Here is a 27,659-nt window from a genome sequence, read left to right on the forward strand (position 1 = left end):
CAGGTGAAGGGTCATAAGAGAATGTAAATTGGGAATAACCATGTATTCTGTGTTTCAATCGAGGACAGACTAAAGGAGGTAGGAATACACTAATGTTAAACCAGTCAGCTCTTCAGAATGCTCTGTTAAATAGTTACTTGAATGTGTATTGCATTTCACATTTTCCCCGTGGTATCTGTTATTTTTCAGTTCCAATCTGTGGGACTCTCCACTGCTTAGGGGTAAACGTTCTTTTACCTTGTCATTTAGTTTGGTGGGAGTTGCTTTATACAGGATGGCAGTCAGTGCACTGCACACTCTTTTTTTTTTTTTCTGCTTTCTTCCTCCCTTATAGATATAACAGTTTTATCAGCCTGAGCCCCCTCAAACTGAACATCTGCTGCAGCTGTCACAGGCTGCTCTCAACAGAGCTGGACTTTCTGTGATCCACCTCAGCCATGCCAGGATTGTGTTCTGGGTTTTTAAACATAGGTACACACACAAATACATATAAATAGTGTGTGTACATATATAATATACAAACACATAATTATTATATAGTTATGCCATATTATATAATGCATAAATATAAAAAATGGATATTTTTGGCTTTCAAATAAATTGTTGACTAAATGTCATCACACAATTACCCCTTTCACTTCCCTCTTTTCTGTGCTGGAGGAAGCAGTGGGGACTGATGTCCCTTAGTTCCATTTATGAATGGACTGCTGTTAATCCTGGACTTGTTAAGCACTTGGGACTACGTAGAATTGTTCAATATTGGCGCATCTAAGCTTTTTGTGGCAGGAAATGTTTTCAGTAAAAAAGAAAATCTCTTGCATTGTGACAGGAGGGGTTTTTCCCTCTAGTATGTGACAGAAATTGTAAAAAGAAAAAGAAAAAAGAAGAGAGTCACCAAGAAAAGCAATTGCCACAACCACGGTTTGTTCTTTGGGGCTTGGGCTGTGGCTTTAGGACATGCCCAAATATGTTAAAACAGAAGAGTTTCACTGCATGTCAGCATGAATTTAAGGCATCAGACATTGCATTCTGCTCAGGAGGTCCTGGGGATTTTTTAGCTCTTCATTTCTCTCTTCTGAAGACAGACCGTGGCATTTCAGATGTCATTTTCAGTTATGTCCTGCACTGGCTATTCCTGTAGGAATGTTAGCATACTGTTTCTAACATGTTGGATTTCAGTTTTTCTCTTGGCTTCCTGGAGTCAGTGAGGTAGAACTGCTTTACTGGTACCTCTGGCATCCACCCCCCCAAAAGGGAAAGTTCCAGTGGAATGACAACTCAAGTAGCTTGGTCTCCTGTTCCATTCGTGGATTACTCTTGGACATGGGGCTCCCCAGACTTGGTTGTCCATACAGCATGCAACACCTTCCACCTATCTTACCTTGAAAACGTAAGCAGGTGCTTTTGATCAGCTCTTTCAGAAACCAGCAAAAGCCCTGAGGAATTTGGGTCATAGAAAAATTTGGCAGCATCTCATACATTCTGAACATAAACTTTATTATTCTTAATTAGAATCCTCATTTATATTTTAGGTTATGCTTTGTTTGACTGAATATTTTTTCCTTTTTTCTGGAATTGATTTTATGTCTATTTCTTACATTGTTGTAACAAGAAGGCCCAGCTGACAGAGTGAATAAAGATGAGTGCTTCTCACCAGCCTTCAGGGGATGACTTCAGAGTTATCAGTTAAACTCCCACTCAGCTGCTGGAATCTGCTCTTCACCATGACCCCACAGTCACCCCCTAAAGGCTGCCTCAGTGTCTCTAACTCTGGGACATTCTTGCACTAATATATGGGAGGTTTCCTTGCTGTCTTATTTCCTCTTCGTTCTGTTCTTGCATCCTTCTGTGTTTGCTTGCTTGTTCCATTCTCACCCTTCCGTGTAAAAATCCATATTTATGTTGTGGCTCTTCCCCTGAGCGGCTGAGGACAATTACATTCATCAGCGGAGGTGTTTGTTCTGAAGAAGGGGCTGGATTGTTCCCAAAACACTCACCTGAAACCTAAGAGAGACCAGCTTTCCATGGAACAAGCTATTTCCACCTGCCTGAGAGGAACTGGCACTCAAATGTGTGTATTACCTGTAAAGGCATTAAATGAAAACCTACAAAGGCTCCTCTTCCTAAACCTACACCTCGAAGTGAAGGAGGTTTAAAATGAGGAATTGCTGGAAAATAGATGCCAATCTCCAGGTTTTAGGGAGGGTTTTTTCAGCTGTACCTGGAGATTGTAAAATACTGATAAGGGGTGACATCCTGTTGGACCTGGTCTGGATAGTTTAGAAGAAGTTAAAAATCCCATTCAGGGAGCCCTATTTCCAGCCAAATGAGATAACTTGAATGTTGTTACACAGAAGTGCAATCATTTCAGTAATTTTCCAAATAAATGAAAAAGTTACTATTATCTAACACCATGTTAAACAGAACAATATTTTTAAGGTGTGTTCCAGTCACGTTATCAATCTAATTTCCAAAGTAAAAGTGAAAACACTTCTAGATATGTTTATGGCTTTGTTATAAGATCATGAAAGCCAAACGATAGAATTCTAATATATTAATATTTAAATCATGAATATACAATAAAGCTTTGGCTTTCAATTTTTATTTTCTAATTCTGAGATGCTTACAGATATTTTTTTACTTATTCCAGCTGCCTGCAGAATACAAAAATAAAAGCAAATGTATGCAAAATGCATTGCTCAAATTAACAGGCATTAAAATTCTGGTTGTTTCTCAACTCGTCTGATATTTCTGCAAGAGAGAGCAGAATGTGGATAATGTGTCCCACACCAGTCATCTCTATTAATCTTTTGCTTTCAGAAATACAAATCTGATCAGAAAACACTGACAGCTGTAATTTCAGCTGAGCCGCAAGTGTATTGGTACTGCTGACTGCAATATAGATAATTTAAACCAGCAAACTTAGGTACTCCTGGCATGGAACTCTCCTCAGTTTTATTCTTCCTTCCATGGCAAATCTGGGAATTCCTCCAATGCACCCTTACCTAAATTAATTCTGCCTCCCATTTGATCTGTTTGCCTATATTGGGAGCACAGCAGAAGATGTGAATCCCCAAATCAGCTCAGAAGCTGGTTTGCATCTAATTACAATACCCTGGGGTGTGTCCCGCAGACCCTGGGCAGTAACTTGAGTTAGCTGAATTTATTGTGTTCAAGTCCTACATTTTAATATGCACTTGAAATATTATGATTGTGGAAACAGCATTTTGATTTATTTCACTTCAGCAGTTGTAGCAGAGACAGGGGATGTCTGATGCACTTGGCTTGTTGGTATTGACTCCAGCTGTTTGGACTCTCTGGAGTGAGATTTTCTATTGTAGAAGTCTAAGAAGTAATTTGAGTTTCTAGTCCTGATGAATTACAGCTTCTCATCTGAAAGCGCTGCTCATATCCACATGAGTCTGAAAAAATACATATCTGGAGCTTGCACAGCCTTTGTGAGATTCCAGAAGGCAAAGGAATGTTTTACTCTGGCTTGTGAAATTATTATTAATGTTTACATTTGAAGCTGCTTCTTTCTTTTACTTCATTAGACAGTGGATTGATGGAATAATAAAATAGACTTTCTAACTCCTCAGGCAGCCTGCTTCTGTAGGGCGCTCCAGACTGGGGTGAACTTTATTTTCTAAGTAACTAATAAAGTCATTCTCTTCTTTTCTCCTTAGTTTAATATATTTTTAAAATAAAAACAGATAAAATACTTACAAACCCTGGCAATACATGAATTAGAGGAAATATTCAATGACATCCCAGGAAAATACTAAGTGTTAAAAAGAAATGAAAAGTGGAACAATTGAAACATTTTAAGTGACTATACAAAGCTGATTTGACAATTAAGCATTGTAGAACTATTGTTTTACACATAAAAATAATCAATGAACCAAGAAACACACCAAAAAATTTAAAATAAACCTTTTTCCTGATTGTAATTTCTATATACAATTAACTTCTAAAAATGACCAAGGTGATTTTCTGCCTTCCACTAGATAAAGGTGCAGCTTCTTTAATTCACAGACTTTTGGGGTTTTACACAAAGGGTAACAGTTTCCTGCTATTTTAGTAATTTCTGTAAAGATGAACTCAGCAATATTTGTATGTGCTGAGTGAAGGAGGGTGTATCTTGGTGGTGATTTTTCTAAGACATGTGAGTTGAGAGTATTTTGGTGTATTTTCACAAGTGGAGCAAAACAGACACCATCCCTCAGTGCGAGCAGCTGCGTTTTGGGTACATTTCACGTGTCTGCAGGCAGTGCTGTGAGCCAAGCTCCCATTAAAAGCGTGTCCTTTGCTTACTTGTGACTGATAAGGATTTTCTTTCAGTAAAAAGCTTCAAAATGTGCTTCCTTTCTCTAGACAGTTAGAAAGCTCCACTCAGCCAAGCAAACACCTCAGATCCACGAGATGTTTAGTGTCACATCCCTGCCTTAGACATCAGACATTCCGCGGGGAAAAAGACCTCGGCCGGAGAATGAATGCTGTGGTATCAAATTGATGTGGACTTGAGTCTTTGCTTTTGTCCTGATAAAAAGCAGCTCTGGCCTGTGGAATTTTCTGTTGTCTGCCACCTGTTAAGCACAGATTGTTCTCAGGTGAGTGTTTCACCTGAATTCAATCAGCAGAATTTGTGAGGAACAGAGCTAACCCGAGCAATGAGCAAGCAAAGCCCCTGCACCTGGGCTTGCCAGGCCCTCGTTTGTGGCAACCCGGGCTCAGCTGGAACGGGGAGGGAGCAGGAGATTTTGTAAAGGGTTCAGTTATTAAGCTGTCCTCTCCAAAGCTGCTCTGGAGGTCTGGTGAGTGTTTCTTTTACTTATTTAGACTTTTAAAAACTGCCAAAGAACCGAACTGACAGAGCCTGTGGTGGAAAGGAGAGGAGGCTAAAAGGGAAGCAGTGAGAAGTTCTAATCAGCATTAAATTCTGAGTGTGTTGCTGTGGTGTTTTCCTGGTTATCTTTCTGGGTTTTATGTGCAGAGCGTACGCTGTTGGTGAATCCTTTGTTGGTTTTGCCATGGTGCTGCATAACTCTGTCATCAGCAGGACAGCAGAGTGTGTTGAAATCAAGGTGTTGGTTTTGGTCTTTAATTGTTCTGTGTGTTTGCTGTGAAAGCAACGGTGCTTAGCTGCATTTTGTTTAATAATAGGCTATAGCTGGGCAAGGTCGTGCAGCTAGAATAGGCTCTGGGAAACCAGGTAAATTACCAGGTAAATTCTGGTATCCAAGAAGTTTAAAAGAGGTTTAGTTTAATCTGTCTCTCACGAAAGAGACCCTTAATGCTTAGAATCTTCAGGCTGTGTCATACAATGTAAAGCAAGGTGACAAAAGTCACACTTACTTTAGTAAGTGCCCTTCTCAGAAAAATAAAACTGTTTTGTGGATAACTGTAGAGAAACCTTTCTTGTCTGAATTGTTAAAAAAAGGAAAATGGATTTATAATAAGTATTTGTTATAAAGAGTGTTTGAATTTTTAGGAGTAGTGTTTGTATCTGTGTTCTGTATAATTAACTGGTGAAGCAGAACTTCAGGAGCCTGGCAAGAGTGTTCATAGAGCTGATAACTCATGACTTTGCTGCTGATCCAGTGTGACTGGAAGTTTAGAAAACAAACCCATTCTGATGTTACATATGGTTCCTATTTGCTCTGCAGTGGTTTCTGCCCCACTTGATGTTTATTATTCACTTCAGCATGACCAAACAGGCAGTAGGATTTCCATATGATCATATAAGAACTTTCTGTTTCTTTCCTGTTTCTGCTGATTTTCAACCTCTAAAATAGAAAAACATTTTCCCTGAGAAGAGTTGTTGGTCCTGGATTTGCACTCCTGTGAGGTAACAAGAAAAAAGCATTCTTAGTAGCACTGAAAACTCCCCCTATATCCTGCGGGGTCTAAAAATGAACATTTTTTACCAGCCACATCTAATATTGCCACATTTATCATTCCTGCAGACATTCAGTATACAAACAATGATCTGCTGCTGACCTGTGAAATGCAGCTCGGTGTCTGTTGGTTTGATACGTTATGGAATCCAACTGTTCTTCTCTTCTTCTTGCCACTAAAATGCCTAAACTTTAAGTGTTGTAGGGCAGGATAGCCATGAGAAGAAGGCTCAAATAGGATGCAGCTGTGTGTTTGTTGCCCTTGAAGAAGGAACACTTTCCCCAGGCTTAAAATCCTTATTTCTGATAACCAGTGAGGGCAAACCTATGCAAACAGTATTATTATCCCAGTGTGAATTTTTTAACCACAGCCTGGGAGTTTTGTTAGGCCACACAATTTGTCCAAAATGTGACTATACCTGGGGATTTTCAAGAGGATGAGATGAAATCCCTTTTACTAAAAATGAAAGTGGGAGTGATCCAGGCAAGTTGTGACAATGGCTGGGTTTTTTCCTTGTTCTCTGCAGTATTTCCCATTTCTCCTTGGCTGTTCTCTGGGCTTTTTGGTTATTTTTATCGCAGCTTCTGTATTCATTTTGCAGCTCCCCCATGATTCCTCTTTTTGTCAGCTCTCTCTTTTGTCTGTCCTGTTTCCAAAATTTTCTTCCCATTTTCCCTCTCTTCTTTTTTAGCTGCAAATGTTTTGATTCAGACTGTGATCTGCATAGTTATACCCGTATTCAGTGCTGGCTGTTGGCTATACACAAAGCAGAGTCGATCGAGGAGATGCCAGAGCAGTTGTGCCTGAGTCAGCCTCTGGAGGGAACAGGAGAATCCCCCACCGGGAATACCTCCTGCTGTGCTGCCGAGCACGGGGGCCATCTGCACCTATCCCCATGCTGCGGACAGTTTTTTAATTCGTGCATGTGGGCAATTAATTAGTGCTCAGATTTGCTGTTCACTGTGACCACCAGTTGCCGAGCTGTCAGCTTCATCTTTGCCTGAATGATGCCACATCCCTGCCTTTGTGGGAAAGGCACAGCGACATTCAGGTCATTTTCAGTTGTTTCTGCCCTTGAGTGTGATGAAATGGGAAAAATAAGGGGTTGGATTGCCAGCAGCTGTACGTGGTTGGTGTTGTGGTTTGGGTTGCCTTTGGTTCTGGTGTTTCCACAGTCAGGCTGGAATAAGGTGAACGCAGGAAATGAAGGAGGCTCCAACGTGTGACAGTGATTTCTTCACTGCCAGGCTTCATCTGATGTATGAATTTTATATTTTCAATCACAGTGTTCAGCCTGGCTTTCAAATTCCTTATACCAAATGAACACAGAAGTTTTGCTGGGTCCTGTTGAGCAGCACTGGATTTGCAGCAGTGTTTCTTTAGCTTTCCATATATTGAGAAATCACTGATAGCATTCAAGTTGCTGTTTTTATCTCAGCATCATAGACCAATATCTACTTGCTGCTTTATTGTCTATTTATTACAGAATGTGTTACATGGTCTATAAAGTATCGTAAGCACAGAATAGGGTAGGGGCAAATACAGTGCTGAGCTAAGTACAGTTCTTGCTCTTTCCCAACCCTCTTTTTAGTCTCCAGTTCTAGCAGATTTTTCTTTACAACTGATAGTTTCAGGTCCATTTTCCTGATTGCATCAAATCACAGTGTTTATATAGAGAAGGGTGTCGTGTATGTCTGTTTTGGGTATTTATTTACAACTGCTTTGCCCATCAAAACAAGTGTTTGGTTCATCATCATGAATGCAAATACCATTAGACTCAAATGGGAACTCTGAGCATGCATGGGAAGACTGGAATATGGTGGTTGAATTTCAGAGTTACACATCAGGGATCTGTGGAGTAGTGTGGATCATAAGAAATACTGGGTATTTTCCCTGATCAGTTGTTACTGAGAACCCACAATTCACGAGGACATGAACAGTTGTTGTTGCTTAGTTTTCAGTGCCATAATGTGGGCTTTGGATAAAATCTCTTAGGATTGCTTTTCACTGGGAGAAGCTCAAGAGTTGCAAAATATCCATGAGTTATCCAAGGAAATAAATGATTAGAGAGCTTCAGCCATGTGTGAGGAGGAGCCTCAGTGCTGCAGGACTGTGCTGTGATGCTGTTCCCTTTTCATTTGGGAATCTGCTCAGTATTTCTCTGTGTACAGATGCATATGAGTGTAAATCAGAGCCCGTCTTAACTGAAGTGCAGAATGCTTTTCCTCAAAGCATTACATTTCTTTTCCATCTTTCATCTTCTGTTATTGGGGAAATTTTATTCACGTGTTCAAAAGCCATTTACTTTTAAAATCTGGCCTGACTCTGATCCCTCTGTAGCTCCATGGTGCCATGAGAAATTCCATGTTCTGCCATGCTCAGGCCTTTGGGACCTGATCTGTTAGGAGTTCTGATAATCCTTGGGCAGCTGAACAAACCTGATTGACATGTGATGGGATAACTCCATGGGCTTGAATAACAAACACTGACACAAGGAGCCGGTCAGCAGGACTTTTCCAAGGATAAAGAGGGGCGGGAATGGTTATAACTTGGTGTGCTTCTGTCACCATTGTACCTCAGGTGAGTTCTGGAAAATAGTCGGAAATAAAACCCCTGTCAAGGTGCCCCTAGGATTCCCCAGGCACTCTCAGTGTGCTGAGCTGAACAGCAGCTGTTTGTGTGTGTGTGTCTCCAGGACCTTCATTGGGTCTGAGCTGCTCATCCACTTCATAAATTATTCACTTTGGGCTCGGTTTGTGGCCCAGCCCAAGAGAGTGATTCCCCTCACTCTGAAGTCTGCTCTGACTTCATTTGGTCTGGGGATGTTTGCTTCCTCAGAGGAGCAGATGGGAGCTGGCTGGGACAGGCCGCCGGAATTGTGGCTCAGAGGCAGCCTGGCTTCTTGGAAGTAGGAAGCTGCTTCAGGGTGATGAGTAAATGCTGGAACCTGTGTCTGTATCACTCTTCTTCCTACACAGGGAGCATGGAGGGGAAAACCAGCAGTGGAACAGCTAGTAAGAGCCTGGACCTAAAACATGCCTGAATGATTTTTAAAAAGCCCATCATTCTGTACACATATCCTGTTCTCTCTTATATATAAACAAGATATTGCCATGTGGCAGTCAAGCCAGTAAATTAAAATGTTGCCATTGCAGTATTTTTATCAGCATTTATGTTTTTATTTTGTCAGGATAAATATGCTCTGTACTTGAGTTGTTTGCAAGAAGCATGTGGCAATATTTAATATATTTAAAAGTATACTAAATATACTTTTATATATAAATATAAATTTATTTATATATTTACTTTATATAAAGTAAATATACTTTACGTAAACTCATTCGAGCTCTATGTTCAGATGTGTAAAAAAAGCAATTCACTTGTGTGAGTGTATCAGCTGTATCATACACGCAGATACGTGCACACGCAGTCTCTGTGTCTCGGCTAACAGATCCGTTCTCTCTGTTCTCCCATTTGTTCCACGTGCCTGCAGTGCCCTCCCAAAGCCTCCCTCACCTGCCCTATGGTACATGCCAAATGAAATTGGTTATTGTGGTGTGGGATCTGACTGCCAGCTCTGCAGGTCTCAGGCTTGTGCTGGAGGAGGCAAAGGTTGGGAGCTGTGACTGTGCACGAGAACAACCTCCTGTGTTAATAAGAGCTGGGTTTTCCTCAAAACATGGTCGTGGTGTTGGTGTTTCAGAATTCATTTGGGGGGAAATTAGATGTAGGCTTAGCCTGTCAGATTCCAGCAGTTTTCTACTCAATGTTCTCTCCATTTTTACAGATCTGGAGGGGTTTGTGCAGGTTGTTTTGTTGTTGCCTTGTTCCTCTTCCCTTTTTCTGGCTCCTCTTCCTTTTCAGATATTCCCTTGCTTCTGAAGCCCCCTGCATTGGCTTCCATTTAACTGCTGGTCTTTGTTCCATTATTCCTTTCAGTGGGGCTTGATGATGTTCTGTGTTGTATTCAGAAACAGGGATCAGGCTGCATCCTGCCTTATTTTGCTGCTGAAATAGCTCTGTCTGTACAGTGAGTTCCCTTTTGACCCCACAACTGAGGAAAGAAACTCATTTTGCTCTGTGGAATGGGGAATTGCTGAGTGAGTGTTTGTGTTCTTTGCTGCCATGTGAGGACAGCTCTGTCCTTAGCACTGAGTGAGCAGCAAAATGCAGAAGCTCCCTGGTGTTCCCATGTACTGCTGGACTGCCAGGAGCCTGGAGGTGTCCTGCCAGGAGTAGGAGGAGGCAATAAAGGAGAAAATAACCTGCTGGCACATTGTGGCTATTTTGGGACAGGCTTGGAGCTTCTTGGAAATACTGTTTCTTCAGAAATATTGCTACAGAGAAAGAAAAATTGTTGTTGTCTAATATGTCCATTGTTCAAGTGTAGCAGAGTCTGTGCCCTGAGTACTTCACAAGTTTGACCTAAATTCTGAAGAAGGACCTGGTGTGTTCTCTGTTCTGCTAAACTGTGGGGTTTGTAGATGGTTTTTAACAAGAAACATCAACTCTTTCATTGTGAAAAGAGACTTCCTGAAGAGAGTTGATGGAATACAGACAGGATCTGCCTCTCTCCAAGTCTCCATTGACATGATCTAGCACTGTTACAGAAAACTGCAGAATTCTGTAAAGGTTTGTCTGACCAGGAAATGTAATTCCAAATTTAAAACTGGATGGGTTTGAAGTAGAGATTAATTGATTGGTGTCTAACTATCTGGAGTTATTTTAGATTAGCATCAAATTTGCACAGTGCTTTAAATTGCAAAACATCCCAGCACTGAGGATGAATTATATTGTCAAGAGCTGGTGACAGTCCACCTGAGACAGTGGTTTCATTCAGAACTGCAGGTGTTTGTTTCCTTTTCAAAGAGCAGTTTCGTTTTTGTCAGGTGGGATGTTCTGGAAACCAGCTTTGGTTTATATGAACAATGAATTGTTGATAGGATGATTATAAAAAGGTTCAAATTAATATGGCATTTGAAATATAAAATATGAATTATGCTCCAAAACTACAAAAGCAAATGTTCAGAATTTCATTACTGCAGTGAAAAAGTGTTTTGCCTATCTGATAAATAGGGTAGTGCAGTGATAGATTTAAAAGACCCAGAGTAGTGAGATTTAAACCTCTGTCTCACATCTGATACACCCATTTCAAGGTCTCCCTCGATTCTGTATGCCTTTATTAAAGATAACACAAGTGCTTGCTTTTTGCAGCATCAGGGAGCAATTATCTAATGCAAGTTAACTGCTGTGAGCCAAAATGCATTTTTACTTTTATTGCTTTGGACTTTCTTGATGTATTTCAGTATTTGGAGCCATAGAAAGCTCTGGTTTCGAAGGGGCCTCCAGAGATCACCCAATCCAACTTTCTCCTGAGAGCACAGCCTCAGATGTGGTTATTCGGGGTCCTGTCAAGCCAATTAAGTCCTGAACTGTTTCCAGTGAGGGCAAGTCTACCACTTCTCTAGGCAACTATCCTGATCTTTAGTTTTTCTAGTGAGGAATGTTTTCCTTGTATCCAGACAATATTTCCCACAAAACGTGTCTCTTGCCTTTGTCCTCTCCTTGTGCATCCATGTGAAAAGAGCACCTCTGCCTTCTCTGTAACTCCTTTTGAGGCTTGAGCTGCAGCTAAACTTTGCTACTTAGTTCTGTTTGGAACTTCAGATCCCTACTCTCTTTACAAGTGTATGGGACCTGTTACAGAAAAGCAACATAGACAGAAATACAATGCAGACAAGAAACAAATACTTTTAGTCCATTGGATTTCTCATATGTTATTAAAAAAATAATATTGGAGTGGGATATTATTGCAACAGAAATTGCGGAGGTAGTATGCGTTTCCCATCTGGCAAGGCCCCCAGAGCAGATGGATCCACTAATGACTTTTATAGAGCATTTCATCAGACCCTGCTGAAACACGTGTCTGGCATCTTTAATTATCCTAAATTAACACGCTTCCAGCCTTGGATGCTGAGATTCAGGCTTGTTGATTTTCAAAGGGAAGGAAAAGGAAATGTTCCCTGAAAGATCTTCTTCCTAACAGACCTTTTTATTAATGAGGTATTATGTTAAAATATTGCCTGAGCTTTATTGGTTCATTCTGAACGGATTGTTTCTGTAGAAGGGCCTTTGGAGGCACTTGGATTAAAGAGGTGTTTTGCAGCTGCGTCAGAGTGCTTTGGAACGTGCGTTTAGCCAGGAATCCCGTTGCTTTCTTTGCCCTCCCTGGAAGGAGGGGAATGGGCACTCCCAAAGCAGTTCAATTCCGCCTCTTTCCCTGCGTATGCAGCCGCTCCTGTTGCTGTTCCCACAGAGGGAAGTTCTTGTTGCCTGGGGAAGTGGCTGCCAGGGCCAGTGGGCAGCACCGACAGCACCTGCTGCTGCTTTGATCCCTTGTTTGCATCCCAGCTCCTTAGCAAGAGAGAGTTCCTGTCCTTTTCCCTCAAACATGGAAAACAGAGATGAATTTTCTTGGGAAATTTCTTCTGCCCACCCTGCTTACAGCTTGTCCTCCCTGTAGGAGGAATGGGAATTATTCCTGTAATAATGTGTTTTCTATACCATAAATGGCTGATGTTTGAATGCCTTGTCTCTTCTAATTGTATTTCTGTATAATATAACATAACAGTATTTCAGTGTTTTCCAGTGGTTCAAATATCAATGTAGTTTCATTGCAAATGGTCCAGTTATGGGATGTTTGCTTAGAAAATGCACCTTTACAGTTCAAAACATAGCCAATGAAGTTGATACCCACTTAAGGAGGCAGGGAAGGGCATGGAAATCTTACACCCTGAAGACAGCCCGTGACCTCTGTAACAGAGGTTTTTGTTATAGTTGAACACACATCAAGCATATAAATCACATGCAGGTAATAAACAGTCACCAAGAGTTGTTCTTGTGATTTGGCTTCATTTCCTTCCTCTAACCCACTGCTCTGTCTGCCAAAAATAAGCCCTTGATTATCTAACAGCCAGACTGAACGTGGGCAGGGGGAGTACATTGGAAAAGCTGGTGGCAGGAGATGAATGTCCTCAGCGGGGCTGGGAAATCAGACTGCTAATTTAGGTGCCAGAAATTGATATTATTCCCTAATTTTAGTTCCCCCACTGGCTGACTTCATGCATCAGAAAGGATAAAACAAATACCAGAGACGTTCAGCACAGACATGTTGATGTTTAGGAAATGTGTTCGTGCTCTTAACCCGAGAGGAGGCTCTGGTGTGTGAGAACTGCTCTGTGCTGAATGGTGGCACGTGTAATTAACTTCCGCTCTAGCAGTGAGGGAGATTAGCCCAATTAATATTTTCCTGCTGGTTCTTGAAGTATTCTAACTTAATTACAGCCACCACACCTTAAGTTTGTGGTGCCACCTTTTATTGCCTGTGTAGGTGTAGAACTGAGATGAATTAGCTGCCACACAATGTAATGTACAACTGTAGCCGGGGGAGGAAGGGAGGAATGGGCAGGGGACATAAAACAGTTAAATTGTGCTACAACTGTTCTTTTTCCATGAAATGCATATGTTTATGAAACTTTCTTAAGCTTTTTGATTAACTTTTCATAATAATTGGTTTTATCTGTTCCTGGGATAGCAGAAGTATTCAGCTCCCCTCAGCCACCTGGTGAGTGCCAGTTTATTAATAGGGTGTTTTCTTTTTCCCTGTGTAGCTCCCATACTCAGCCATTGTTCAAATTTGTTTCCTGGGTAACTGTGTAAAACTGCCTTTGTATTCATATGGCTTTGCAGAGAGGTTTTATTCTTATTTTCATATCTGAAGGGCTGTGAACAGACAAACATGGCTTGATTCTGGTGAAACAATTTACTTCTGTGTATCTTCTGAGATTGCTATGTTTAAACATTTGAAGATGAGGGGATTTCTTGTGTGTATTTCTCATAGTGAACAATATCATATTTCAGAATGTTTGAGCTGATGTGCAAGAGAGGATAATTAGTAGAAAATCATCCATTACAAACCTGTGAAAGACTAAGATCTGAGTCTGTGTTCAATCAGCTTATCAATCAAAAGCATTTAAAAATTCTCTGATTATGCTTTTCCTTTTTCTAGTTAAAATATTATTACATGATAAATTGTATTCTGCACTCACCGTGTCAGTCTCAGCAAAACATTTTAAGTAAATACTGGAATTGACTGAGTTCTGAAGACAGCTGCTGTGATCGTGCCCAAAGTGTGTTATAACTGAAGTGTGTTGTTTGCAGCCTTGCAGTTCACCCGGATAAAACGTTGGTAGCCACAGGGCAGGTTGGGAAGGATCCCTACATTTGCATCTGGGATTCCTACCGTGTCCAGACCGTGTCTGTCCTGAAGGATGCGCACACGCACGGGGTCGCCTGCCTGGCCTTCGACTCGGACGGCCAGGTCAGTACAGCTCCTCCTCTGGGCTCTGAACTCACCTGTGTTTCTGCTTCACTGGGAGACGCACCTCAAACGTTTGGTGTTTCAGCAGCTACAGGGCTGCACGTTGGAGCTCCTGTTACAATTGAATTGTGATTGCTGCTCAAGGTTTGTATTGTAACTGTAATTGCAGTAGGACTGCAAACGCAGCTCTTGCACAGGAGGTGCTTTTGGGATGAAATCGCAGCCTGGCATCCGAGTGGAGAGGAGGCATCGGGTGTTGGACAGGTATCCAGATCAGAAATGCCCCTCTGTGGCTTAACTGCAATGGCTTCACCATGTACTTGTCACCTGCTGTCCAAAGAAATCAGTTCCTGGCAAAGCCCTCAGAACCCTGCAGCTTTTCTGGCAGAACTGCACTAATCTCACTGCTGGGAGAGTCTCCTTGGCTGGGGTGCACAGGCAATTTAATTGAATAATGGCATTAGGACACACAGTGTGGCTTTCTACAATGTGATTAGTCGAGATGATATCTTGAAACAAAATTTATACTATAACTAAATGGTGGGCTGTTCCCAGCTAAACACAACGATTTTTTTTTTCTCTGGCAGTGTTAAAAAGCTTTAGGCGAATAGACCTAAAATTCATATATACCTGAGAAATGTTTCACAGAGCTTTAGAAATAAATATCTGGCTGTGCAATTTTTGTCATTATTGATGACAATTTTGTCCAGATGAGTTTCCTGATGTAATACTTACTAAAATATTTTTAGATTAGCTGATACCAAAAACCTCAGACAAGAAAGCCCTCAGATCAACAGAACAACATTTCTAATGGTGTAATATTTTTTTTAAGATATTGTTCATTCAGAAATAAATGCTTTTCATTTTTTTCCTCTCATGTTTAACTTCATGAGACTGGTGGTTAAACTTTTTTTTTAAAGCTCTTTCAGCACCTCATGGGAGTGACGACTCGTGAGCCCGGGGGTTGTTTGAGGTGGAGGCCTTCCTGAAGGCCCTAACGAGTGCTTGCTGTAATTAAAATGCAAACTCGCTGCCAGGGTGACCTTGCAGAACAGTGACAGTTCCCTTTCTGGAAGTGCTTGAGAAATTGCAGTTTTTTCTGGAAATAAAAATTTGCATTGAACACTTTTGTATCTGGAGAACGACCACTGCTGGAGAACATGAATATGGATAATGCATCTTGGCTTTTTGCTGCTCTTCCTGGCTTTGCAGGAGGGGCTGCTGTGCTGAGCCAGAATTAAAGGGCACGGGAGGAAGTCTGTGCGTATTTGGAGCTCAGAGCTGCTGGCAGTTCTGGTTTGTTTAGTCAGCATTCCCAAGAGAGCTGGTGTCTGTCACAGGGCAAAACAGACACTGCTTGCACCTCCCAGTGCAAAGCTTCCCTTCTTTCATATCCAGAGGCTGTTAAAAGCCAGGGAAGGTCTGTATTCCTGCCCCAAAACACAATAAATGCAACAGTCAGGAGTGGTACAGATGCAGTAAGAACTGTATTCTTTTCACTATTAGTTCTGCCAGCTCTCCACTTCCTAAATAAAAGTAGGCAGAGGCAAAGCCCAGGTGACTCTGCTGCATTCCCAGAGTGGATCTCCGTAGGTTCAGCTCGGCTCCTTGTGCATTCCTGTGCAAGTGCTGCTCCATGTGCTGGGATCTCAAACAGGGCCACCTCACCTCTCCCTGAGCCAAGTTAGTTCACTTTTGCTGAACCAGAAACTCTGGGATGTCTGTTCCTTTTGGATGAGTTAGTGGGGAGATATTCCTCCTGGCCAGACTGGAGATGACCCTGCACGGAGACACCGCAGTTGTTCTGCAGTGCCTCCCTGGCCTCATGTTCCACAGGGTGGGGGATGCAGATGGGTGTGCACAGAATTCGTTACAGTTTCTGATAAATGGAGATCATCAATACACAGGGGAGAGCTTGACTGCTTCCTTTATGTACCTTCAATACAAATAGAGTCGGAGCGCATTTCCTATTTTGTGATACCTGTGTTTAATACGGTCCTGATGGGAACTCAATTTCTTGCAGAAGTGTTGCTATTTAAAAGTACATATTTTAGTTTGGGCTTTTTCTGTCTGAGCAGAAGCTGCCATTTGGCAGGAGGGAAACTGCACTTCGTGCAAATGTTTAATGAGGAGCTGTCATTTTGCCTGTAATTAAAAATGTCTTCTCTTCAATCAGGAGTTAACTACAGTTTCTCCTTAAAAGTATTAACATCTGCCCTTTACAGAATTACCTACAAAGCAGATGCCTCATACTGAACTATTTTATCAATACCCCACAGCTCAATTTCTGCTCGGAGTTATTTCAGATTAACCCTTTTTTATCTGCTTTCTAAAAATATTTTTAATGGAGTGGGAAGGGCACTGCCATAATGTATGCACACCTAAAGAAGCAATTAAAAATGCAGCACTAGGCTTCTTTAGCCAGATCTTCCAAATCTGTGTAGATTTAAAAATAATTGCTTAATTATGTGCCTAAACTACTTGGCAGATATTTTCTTCTGGTAGTTCTGGGAATTCTCTGAATAGAATTCTGTCATATTCCCTTCCAGAGGGAGAAATAAAAGTTTGTTTCAACCAAAAAGGAAATTCAGCACTTATCACTTTTCTGCTGGCTGGAGACCTTCCAAGGTTAAAAGAAAATATAAAGTACTTCTTAGTTTCCCATAGTGCTTTCCCTGCTGATACCAAAGTCAGCAAAGGAATAAACTTTCTAAGACAATTTGAGGTTTTAGAAAGTAGCCCTTCCTTACTCCAGCACTGGACACAGTTGGAGAAGTGATTTTTTTTCTCTAATTAAATGTGTGTTGTGAAACTTTACAACAGGTCATTTATTCCCTCCTGATCAGACACATTACATTATACTTCCCAGCTAATACATAAACACCACTTTCCCTAGAACTAATTTCTGTGCCTCTGTCCCTCACTGGAACTCCTTTTGTGGTCCTGGAGGGTTGTCTGAAGGGGGTCTCTGTGGGTTGCTCTCACTGAGAACCCTCAAAATAACCTTGCCTTGAACTTCTCAGGGCACACACTGGTGTTTCTTGGTACAGAACTGCCACAAGCCCCCCTCAGGTTCCTCATTATCTGTTTATCCACTGGTTCCAGACACTTTTAATATCCTGTGTGTCTTTTATCTTCTTTTATCTAATTTGCTAGTTAGTAGCTATGCTTTATTTTGCAGTGTCAAGGGAACGGAACGTTTCTATTCTCCATGTTGTCTGTCAAGTCCCCCTTTTCTTGAGACTCTCTCTTTTAGACAAGTCTCAGTTGTTCATTTTCTGGTACAGAGTGTTACAACTCTAACATTGAATTAAATTGCTTTATAAAATCAAGGGAGTATAATTGCAGATTGTCCTGCACTCCCTGGATGGAAGAAGTTCTCTTAGCCCTAACTCTTCCTCGTGGTTGTTGCCAAAGTCGCCTGAGGGGAGGCATTTAGGAAGCCATGGATAGGCATTGTCTGCACATATGAAATAGGTGCCATTCCAGTACTAAGGTCTGATTTCCATTTCCCACTGTTGGGCTGCTGATGGAGGCAGAGCTCCTATGTGTGATTGTTCTGTGTCCTCAGTGCCATTGGGCCAGAGGAGTTTCTCGATGGCCCTGCAGCTGGCAGTGCTGTAACGCTGGCCCTGACCAGCTCCAGCACCCTGAGTCCCAGTGACATTTTGAGTAATGTTAAAGCACAGAAATCCTTTCACATTGTGACTTCCTGCAAAAACTATTATTTTATTTCTTTGCTCTACATTGTTCTTTAACTTTCCCTTCACAACTCCATTATGAGTCAGAGCCTATCGACAGAGTTCTGCCCTCCCTGTAGGGTGAGCCCTCCAAGGGAGCCTTGTTCCTCCCAGTAATATCTGAGAGCATATCCAGATTGCCCTGTGAAAACCTTATGTTCCTCTAGGAACAGCTCATTTAAATTCTCTGTATTTTTATTCCTGTGGAAGGAGACTGGACTCAGAGGAACTTGTATAAGTCTGTAAATAGTTTTTTCTGGTGGGGGTGGTGAGGGGTGTTGAGTTGGATTTTTTGGAGGGTTTTTGTTTTGTTGTGTTTTCATTAATACCACATTGCTTGGTGCATTTTCTGGTGGGACAGCAGTTGAGTTCTGCATTATTCACTAGGCAGGTTTTGCATTGGAGTCCCAAAACATCTATTTCATTTCCCTAAATCAAGAAACTGTAACTGTTGGGATAGTGGGGGGTGTGTGAACCTGCTGCAGTTAGTGCAGAGGCTGTCCAGGGGCTCTCCCAGGAGGAAAGACCTGCCCTTGGTATTCACCCTCAGGAATGGGATAAAAAGGCCTTGAGTACCTGCTCCCTGAATTATTGCTACAGAACGAAAACTGGAGCTGTCTGTTCCTCTGTGAACAGTTATTTCCTCTCTCAGTTTTTCAGTTGTTGAGAGCTTTATTGCATTTAATATTTTTCCTAATGCAGCATTTTAGAGGAGTCTGTGGTAATGACACTTGTTCTTTTGCTGGCTCAGTCCTTTTGTGTTATCACAGACAGTTCCAGATTTTAAACAATTTGCTTACTCAAAATTTGAGCCAATTTTTTTATGGAATTCGTTTAAAGTGGACAAAATTAGGACAGTCACTGGAAGGGAAAATACCTCCAACTTCCACAGTAATGGCTGATCTTCTGGGCATGTCACAGATGGATGCACTCTGCTTTTTCCCTGCCAGAATGCCGCCTCCATTTTAGTCTGTTCTTTTTATTTCTTCCATTATTGAGATGAAAAAATGATTTAAATTAAGTTCTTTTAATTGATGACCAATAAAACTTTAATTTTGCTTGGTTATTACTTCATTGTTTTTGTTATTTTAACTGGTGATGTGATACACTGAGCAATAAAAAAGGTAATTATTAAAATTACATCCAGTTCTGGTTCTAAAGCTCAACAAAATGAGCATAATGAACAAAGCAGTGGTTGGAAATAGTGAAAGCTTTTATTTCCCTTTCACTTTTATTATCAGATTAATAAATCAAAATGCTAGAGGTGTGCACCTGAAACAAGCACCTCAGATGTTTCAGGGTAAGAACTGGTAACCTGAAATCAATAACCTGACCTTTTAGAGAAGATGAGACATTTCAGTGCTCTCTCCAGTGAGTAAATGTTGAGTGGGAATGGCTTTACTTTTGCAACGTGGTTCAAACCCAGGTCACGTGTGGGAAAATCCATTTGTGCACATAATCCTGGGAGCTACAGCAAAGTGATTTGGGGCTGATTTCCTGTTAACTGGATTGGTGTTGTTTCTCCTCAGCGCTTGGCTTCCGTGGGACTGGATGCCAAAAACACGGTGTGTATTTGGGACTGGAAGAGAGGAAAGCTCCTGGCAGCAGCTACAGGCCACTCCGACAGGGTAATTGTATGGAAGCATTCCTGGGTTCTGTCTGGGAGCTGCACGGCTGTTTCAAAAATCATTTTTGTTTCTGTTAGGTTGATGCAAAGCTAATTCTGGTCATTCTACCTGGTTTTTAAAATACTGGATGAGATATTTATTCCTTTTCATTGGGCCAGACACAGCACAAGGCACTGTTAGTAAGCCTAGGGAGGAAATAACTTGTAGCACAGTGAGTAGGATGATCTGTAGCCCTTCATAGGAGATGGGAAATGGGAGCTCCATGGACAAAGATCGTCTTATCTCTGAGTGTGTCAAAAAGACAATTCATTCCAAGGGCTTATTTAGTTATATCCCGTTCAGTTTTCCTTAACACAGTTACCTGCTGAAGAAACTTGATTGAGAGATATATTTCTTTTATATATGTTAGCTTCAGGTAAAGGATCTTAAAGAAGAGAACTGACCAGGTATAAGTTTACAATGTTATTCAGGATTAGAAAATGTTTCACCAGGTTCAGCATAAGCAAAATACCTCCCTGACATATATAAGCACAGGGATGCATACGTTAACATAAATTATGGACAACTTGTATGGATGTTATCATATTATAACAGGGTTTACATCTGTGAACGTTTTGCTACTGACCTCAGTAAGTGCAAGATCAGGTTCCAGATTACCAGAATTCTCCAGGACATAGGCTGGAGGTACTAAAATCTTAGTTCCAGTAGACTTTCCCAACCAGAAAAAGGAGCTTCTGCACAGAAGTGGGAGTGGGAAAGAATGCCTGTGTAAATATTGTTTATTCAATAACAACCTGGAGCTGGAATGGATTGGCAGTGGGGAGACAGGGGTGAAGTGTGTTGACAGAACTATGTGAGGAACCCTCTGTTTGCCTTGATCTTTGATTACAAAGAGTTCCAAATTTATCTGTATAAGGTCCCTTCATTTTTAGTAACATGTTCCAACAGAAATTATGGCTAAGCAGTGGTAAAAGCAAGCTGAACCTAGATGCCATTACTGTATAGGTTAAAATATCAGCTTAATATATTTCTTAACAGATATTTGATATTTCCTGGGATCAATATCAGCCAAACAGAATTGTCAGCTGTGGAGTAAAACACATAAAGGTAAAGAACTTTCATTGTTTACTTGGAAAAAGTACTTGCACAAAAAGAAAAATCTGTATTCTTACCTGATGAGGACTTGAAATAAGGGACAGATTATATTTTTCTTTCTTTATGTGAACATTTTGCAGAATTGTTTGAAGCCAGTTCAGACATTCAGCAGTGCCTGAGCTGCAGATTACCTGAACAAGAAAGTCAGGAAGATTCTTTGGTGTAATTTTCATCATTATATACTTATAATTTTGGGTCTTCTGTCCTCTCCATTCCACTCTAATGGTCTCAGCCTTCAGGGGTTTCCCTCATCCAGCATCACAGAGGGTCACTGTGCAGCTGTAGGAGGAACCAAGGCAGAAAGTGTGAACAGAATGACCTGCACTTGGGCTTCTCATGTAACACCACTGAGAACTGTGCAGGGCCTGCAGAGACAAAATGCTGGTGCCCCACTCTTTGCTCCCTCTAAGTCACCCTTTATGGAAGTGTTCGAAATAGAAACCTACATATATGTTAGATGTTTAGGATAAAACATTCTTATGACTTTGGAAAGCTTAGAAACAAATCCTTGTCTGCCAATATCCCTTTCAGGTTTCTATTTTTCTCCTGTCTCCTCAAAAACATTCCTAACAGATGGCAATTATTTCACATGACTGGGGTGGGAAGAGCTTTAACTAGAAGTTTAGGAAACTGGTTAATATCTCTAGTTCTGGTTCCTGAGAAGCTCGTGCCCTTAAACCACCACTGCTTCAAACTGTGGGTGGTTTTGGCAGCAGTGATACCATCTGTTGTGTTCTGCAAGCTGTTTTCCAAAACCTGTGTTTGTTTGGCACCTGTCTTCTGTTTAAAATGGCCATAATCACCCTGAACACAGAGAATACCAGGCACTGTAAATACATGGAGATAAAGGAATGCCAAAAAACAGGAAAAAGCAGCATGGAGGGGAAATTACTCTGTGTTCCCCTCCAGTGGTGCTCCAGCAGCTCCTTGCTACAAGGCTGTGGGAATGTGATAATAACAGCTCAAAAGAAAATGTATCACTGTGGGAATTGGGACTGATGCTTGGGAATTGGGCTGTTTATTCTGTTAGCAGTCCAGTTCTGCTGGCTCATTTGGCTGAGCAGGGATTAAAAGCTGAGGTAAAGCCCAGGAGCTAAGGAATCTCTCACTGAGCTCAGGATCCTCCCTCCACCCTTCTAACACTGCTGCCTCAGTGTTAGAGAACTCCTTCCTTCTAGCACTCCTTCCTCAGCTGACCAGCAGAGTTTAGTTTTACTCAAGGAATGAGAGCCCTGGGAACAGTATTCCCTCTGCCTTCTAAATTGGCTGATGTTATGAGGCAAAGGGAATATTTAATTGAATTAACAGAGAAGGAGCTGAAATAAAAAATCTTGATCCAAGGATTTTCTGGAATAAAGAATTTTAGAAAAATACCTAAAAATTTGGCTGAAGGCAAATGAAGTGGGAATAGATGGACATGATGAATCCATGTCAGACACATCACATTCCTGTCCAGTGTCTGTCAGATAGGAGCAGGGATGGCTCTGCTGACACACTGAGCTGTGCTGCACCCCAGAGATTTGCTGTTCTGTATCTGCACCTGTCCAGAACGTTGTGGTGCTGACAGGACTGGAGATTTCAGCACTTCTCTTGCACATCTCTCATTGATATTCTCTTTATTCTGCCTTCCCCAGAAGGTCTGGTCCTTGAGGGGGAGTTGAGTACACAAACTGTGGTCTCTGCTTGATAAATGATATTTATTTAAATTTACAAAAAACCACTCTTACTCAAAAACAAGTAGTCTGATATTTCTAGCTCACCTCCAAAGACAACCTTCTGAGACAAACTTTGTTTTCTTCACTCTTCTTCTCCTCCCCAGTCAGTCTTAGATTCCTTTTTGCAGAATGTTAATGGCTTTTGGGTGGCAGCTGGAAGTCCCCTGTCCACGCTTGGGAACCTGTTACTCTGGGAGTCAGGGAGTTGTCTCATGTACGAGTGTTTGCAGTCCCCATGGACCAGATGGTTTCTCAATAACTGTGACTATATTTGAGGGGCAGAACTCTCTCAGTGCTCTGGAGAAGGGCAGAAATGTCTGCTCCAGCACTCAGGTTGTGTAAGATAAAGTATTTTATCACTTCAGTGCTGTAGCTGTGCTTTGCAGACAAGAAAAATGGGATTTGCTTGGGTTTAAAAACTTGTCTGGACAGCGTTTCCCAGCAAAACCTGATAAAGGGCAGTGAGAGAATAAGAAGGGGCAGTGTGGCAGTAGTGAGGCAGCACTGAGCCTCACCCCCTCGAGCAGTTTGATCCTTTGTTTTGGGTTTAGATGTACTATATTTGCCTGGATCTTTCCTTGGTAAATGGGCAGGCTTTGGAGTAGCGGGTGTTCTGATAGGACTGAAGGAATCTCTTCAGTGCCTGCCCAGACACTGCTCTGTCAGGATGTGTGTCTGAGATCTGCACGCTAATGTGAAAAACCAGAAATTCTGCAGAAACCTCTCCTGATCTGCCATTTACATTCCACAGTTTTGGACATTGTGTGGAAATGCCCTGACAGCAAAGAGAGGAATATTTGGTAAAACAGGAGACCTCCAAACAATCCTGTGTTTAGCCTGTGCTAAAGAAGACATCACCTACTCTGGGGCTTTAAATGGGGACATCTATGTTTGGAAAGGGCTCAACTTGGTGCGCACAATTCAAGGAGCACACAGTGTAAGTGGTGTTTTCATGTCTGTTTGATAAGGAGCTGTTCATTGAGTTGAAAAACTTCCTGAAGGCTTAGCTACAAAGATTTCCTTCTGTTTCAGGTCAGAGGGATGTCTGAGGCTGTTCAGCAATTAAGAACTTAGATGTAATGTTGTGTTTGTTGACATGTTGCCAACAGATGCTGAGCTGATAGTGCCAACGCTGCTGGTATTTATAGCCTCCGTCTAACCAAGCAAACCAAACCTCAGATTAAGTCTGTACACCTAAAGTTTCACAGATTGAGTAGCTTCAGTTATGACCAGTTTACTTTAAAATAGTTGGTAAGCAGATTATCTAGGCTTAAATAGAGTTTTACCACTGAAATTCCCAATGCTGGAGACTGACTCCTCAGAAGAGCTTCAGTGTGGAGCAAGCCTGTTGAATCCGTGAGTTTACACTCCAGCCATACTCCAGAGAGTTTACTCCAATTACCTCCACAACACACACCCACAAACCACCACCCCCAGTCTGGAGCTCTCATAATTACAGAGTGAAAGGGGGATGTGTGTTAGATTTCTAACCAGTCTAATACAATTAATTTCTCTCTGGTTTTGCTACAATAAAGACGCAGTAGGACTTCCTTGTCTTACTTCAAATGTGTTTGAGAACTGCTCCCATTTGGAATATGACTGTGGGCAATGGCATTCTGATGTGGGGTTTTTGGAACAAAAGGAAACCAGACAATTTTCTTTAGAAAAGTGATATGACAACTAACTCTTGTCACTATAGTTTTGTTCTAGAAAGAGCACTGCAAAAATAATGTTTTTTTTCTGGTCTCCCAAAATTAGTTATGGCGACAGTTCATCAGTTGTACGACCTCTTCAAATGAGATCTAGGGACTGATTATTTACAAAAGTAATCCCTAATTTATGAAAGCAGTGAGACTGGAGTCTCAGTGGGGCTTTTTACCTGAGGAACTACCATGAAACTGCAACTGCAATAACACAGGAGTGTCTTTGGCAAGCAGTAGTATATTAGCAGAATTCTGTTTGCAGAATTTTAGTTAGGTTCATTAAAATGATTAAATACAACCTCTTTATAAATAATGTGATGAATTATGGAGTTTGCCATTGCTAACATGCAATCTCTAATTAGAAGTATTAATTTATGAAGACATTGCACAAGGCCACTTTGAAAATGGAGGTCTTCTCTCCATTGTATTTATTTCCATGCAGTTCAACTTACCTCCTAACCAAGGTTTTCCTGATAAAATACTGGCTCAGCAGGCATTCCTTGAACTATTCCAAGGTAGTTCAGCACAGTCATTAATCATGAGGCATTTTCAAAACCAAGGACAAATTCAAACTGTAATAGAAACTTGTTTTCAACCAAGAGAATGAATTGACACTCTTTCAGTTCCTGTCAGATTCCAAACGATGCCTGAACTGAATTCATGAAAGAATGTCTCAGTCACCTCTGCTCCTGTAAGAATATTTGTATTGCTTGTTTGCTTGGTTTTGTTTATCACGGGTAACTCTTTACTTTAAGTGCTCCACTAGTTATTCAATTGTCCTTGTCATAATATTACTCAACCTGAACATGAAGCTCTGCAGATAGGCTGTGTCACTGCTATTTGCACAAAGGTTTCTACATAAACCACTCGAGTGGAGCACTTGAAATGAAAGCTTTGTTTGCTGGTTTGCTTTCTGGATGGGCAACGCTTCTGTGCCCAGCAGTTTCTGGCCTTTAACAAGAGTCTGTTTGAAAACGTTTGCCTTGTGTGTTTAAATTGGTTGTAAATAAAGACCTTTAAAACTTGGGCTGCTGTTGGTTGACAGGCTGGAATTTTTAGTATGTATGCTTGTGAAGAAGGCTTTGCCACTGGAGGGAGAGATGGCTGCATTCGGCTGTGGGACACTGAGTTCAAACCAATTACTAAAATTGATCTCAGGGAGACTGAACAAGGATACAAAGGTAATGAGCTATTCCTTTAATGGTTTTCCACACATCTGGATAATGGATTGTGACAGCATTTAATGTGAAGCATAGATGTCTCTGCATACTGCTGATTTTTTTACCTAATGACTGTATTTATCTTGGATCTGTGTTCCCTTCCCTCTCTGACAATTCTGTAACCTGTGGAGTGTTCCATGGTTCATGGTATAAAGACAGGCATGAAAACTGCTCCCCATGCAAATGCAAGAAGATAAGTGAGAACTAATTAAACACCTTAAGATGGGAGAATGAAGTTAGTCAATCCTTAATTAATTAATTACTTGCAGTTCATTTAGCTAATTGAGATTTTTGGAACCCGATACTCAGAGATGCTGACCATCTGAGCACTCTACTTACGCACTTGGAATGGTAGCACTTGGCAGATTTGTTGGAGAGAATGTTACTAAATTGGTGATAATCACATTTGTTGAATCTAATCCTGCTTCCTGTGAGCTCAGTCATCCCTTTATTTCATGATTTGAAGCACTTATAATCTCATGGGTCACAATGCATGTTTTATCAAGGATGTAGTGTTCACTCGTGGAATTTAGCCCTCAAAAAGTTGTCCAAGGTACCCAAGCAGCAGTCCCTGTGCTCTGCACTCCTGGCTTTATGTAGTTTTTTGCAGCCCGAATCATAATGTTTAGCATGAATTTCTAGAAAACAGTAGCAACAAATAACCAAAAAGCAAAGATCTGGGCAAGTGAAAACTGCCTTTGAGGCTACTCCCAACCTCTGGAAGTGGGGTTTCATTTTCAGTTGTCATTGGCACTGATGAATTAAGGTACATCTGTAGCCTTGAGCAGTGGTGGAGCCTTATTCTTACCTGGGACCTTCTGTCCCTCACTTGCAGTTATTTTTCTAAAGCATTTTGCAAAGGCATGGTCCATCAAACAAACCCTGGGACCAGATAATCTTTCTTCCCGTGCAGTGTGTTCACTGGGAGCATTGCCTTTCCCACATCCAAAGGTGTGTTTGTATTCTAATTCTTAACAATGTCCATCTTCCACCAAATCCCAATCTGAATTCCATTGTGTGGTCATTGGTGTGTACCAAGAAGAAGATGAAAGTCAGAACTTCAGTGTGAATTTAGCTAAGTCATAAAATGGCTTCAGAAAAATTAAAAGCTGTTGGAAGTGGACAGGAAAATAAATTAGGATTCATTTAACCTTCTCGGGAGATGAGAATATTTTATTTATGTGACCAGTATTTCACTGCATTATGTATTTGGTTCCAAAAAATGTGAAAATGATGATGTGGGTGACCTTGACTGCATGACAAATGGACTTTTTTATTCATTCACATCTCACAGCATCCAGATCTGTTATCCAAACTTTTTTCATGTACTGGAACAGAAAATACAAACCCTGCAAGCAGTTGACCAGAGAGTGCTACCAAATTGATCAGCCTGCTGAGAGGGTGTTTCTGAGCTTGTGGTCAGTAAAATTCCAGCTGCAAAGTAGGGATCAGATTTGTGGAATAAGATCAAGTTCTCTTAAAGTTACACAAAGCAAAATTCTGTTGGTTTGGGTTTGGGGAGGATGTCTTTTTTAGTTTTGTTTTTTTTTTTTTAATAATCCACTTTGATTAAAGTGGAGAAGTGTGATAAATGGGCACAAACCATATAAATTCACCATTAAAATTTTATGTAAATGCATGAAAAAATAAAGCACTGGAAAAAGGAATAAACCAGCTTCAATCACAGGAACCCCTTGACTAATGTAAAATTTAGATTTTTAAATCCTGTAAAATGGAGCTGGTTTTTAAATTCCCAGGGTGTGCAGCAAGCATGTTTTCTCAGGATTGAGCTTTCTCTTTGTGTGCCAAATGGAGAAAATCTGACACAGGTGCCTTGAGCTTTGAATCAGCTGGGATGTTCTGTGTGACCCCGGTGCCCAGGATGTCAGCTGGGAATGACCTCTGGAATTCCAGCGGTGCTGGCTGTGCCCCCCTGGCACCGCTGGCACTGAGGGCAGCTCCCGCTGTGCCCCCAGGCCTGTCCATCCGCAGCGTGTGCTGGAAAGCCGACAGGCTCCTGGCGGGGACGCAGGACAGCGAGATCTTCGAGGTGCTCGTGAGGGAGAGGGACAAGCCCATGCTGATCATGCAGGGCCACTGTGAGGGGGAGCTCTGGGCCCTGGCTGTGCATCCCAAGAAGCCTTTGGCAGTCACCGGCAGCGACGATCGCTCCGTGCGGTAAGGCTGCGCTCACTTTGTTGATTTCATTGCTTCAGATGC

General features: G+C 41.5%; 1 protein-coding gene across 10 annotated transcripts in view; it reads left to right on the forward strand.

Moving 5' to 3' along the window:
- The window catches only part of EML6 (EMAP like 6), an 88,442-nt gene that overhangs the window by 11,974 nt on the left and 48,809 nt on the right, over nt 1–27,659 (forward strand). For all 10 annotated transcript variants that reach the window (XM_038130458.1, XM_038130461.1, XM_038130456.1 and 7 more), the window contains exons 2-7: nt 14,119–14,278; nt 19,548–19,646; nt 20,685–20,753; nt 23,268–23,453; nt 25,265–25,400; nt 27,416–27,617. In XM_038130458.1, the coding sequence (XP_037986386.1) occupies nt 14,119–14,278; nt 19,548–19,646; nt 20,685–20,753; nt 23,268–23,453; nt 25,265–25,400; nt 27,416–27,617 (852 nt within the window). The remainder of the gene's footprint in view (nt 1–14,118; nt 14,279–19,547; nt 19,647–20,684; nt 20,754–23,267; nt 23,454–25,264; nt 25,401–27,415; nt 27,618–27,659) is intronic.

The sequence above is a fragment of the Motacilla alba genome, chromosome 3 (genome assembly GCF_015832195.1).
Source record: "Motacilla alba alba isolate MOTALB_02 chromosome 3, Motacilla_alba_V1.0_pri, whole genome shotgun sequence".
Classification (NCBI taxonomy): Eukaryota; Metazoa; Chordata; class Aves; order Passeriformes; family Motacillidae; genus Motacilla; species Motacilla alba.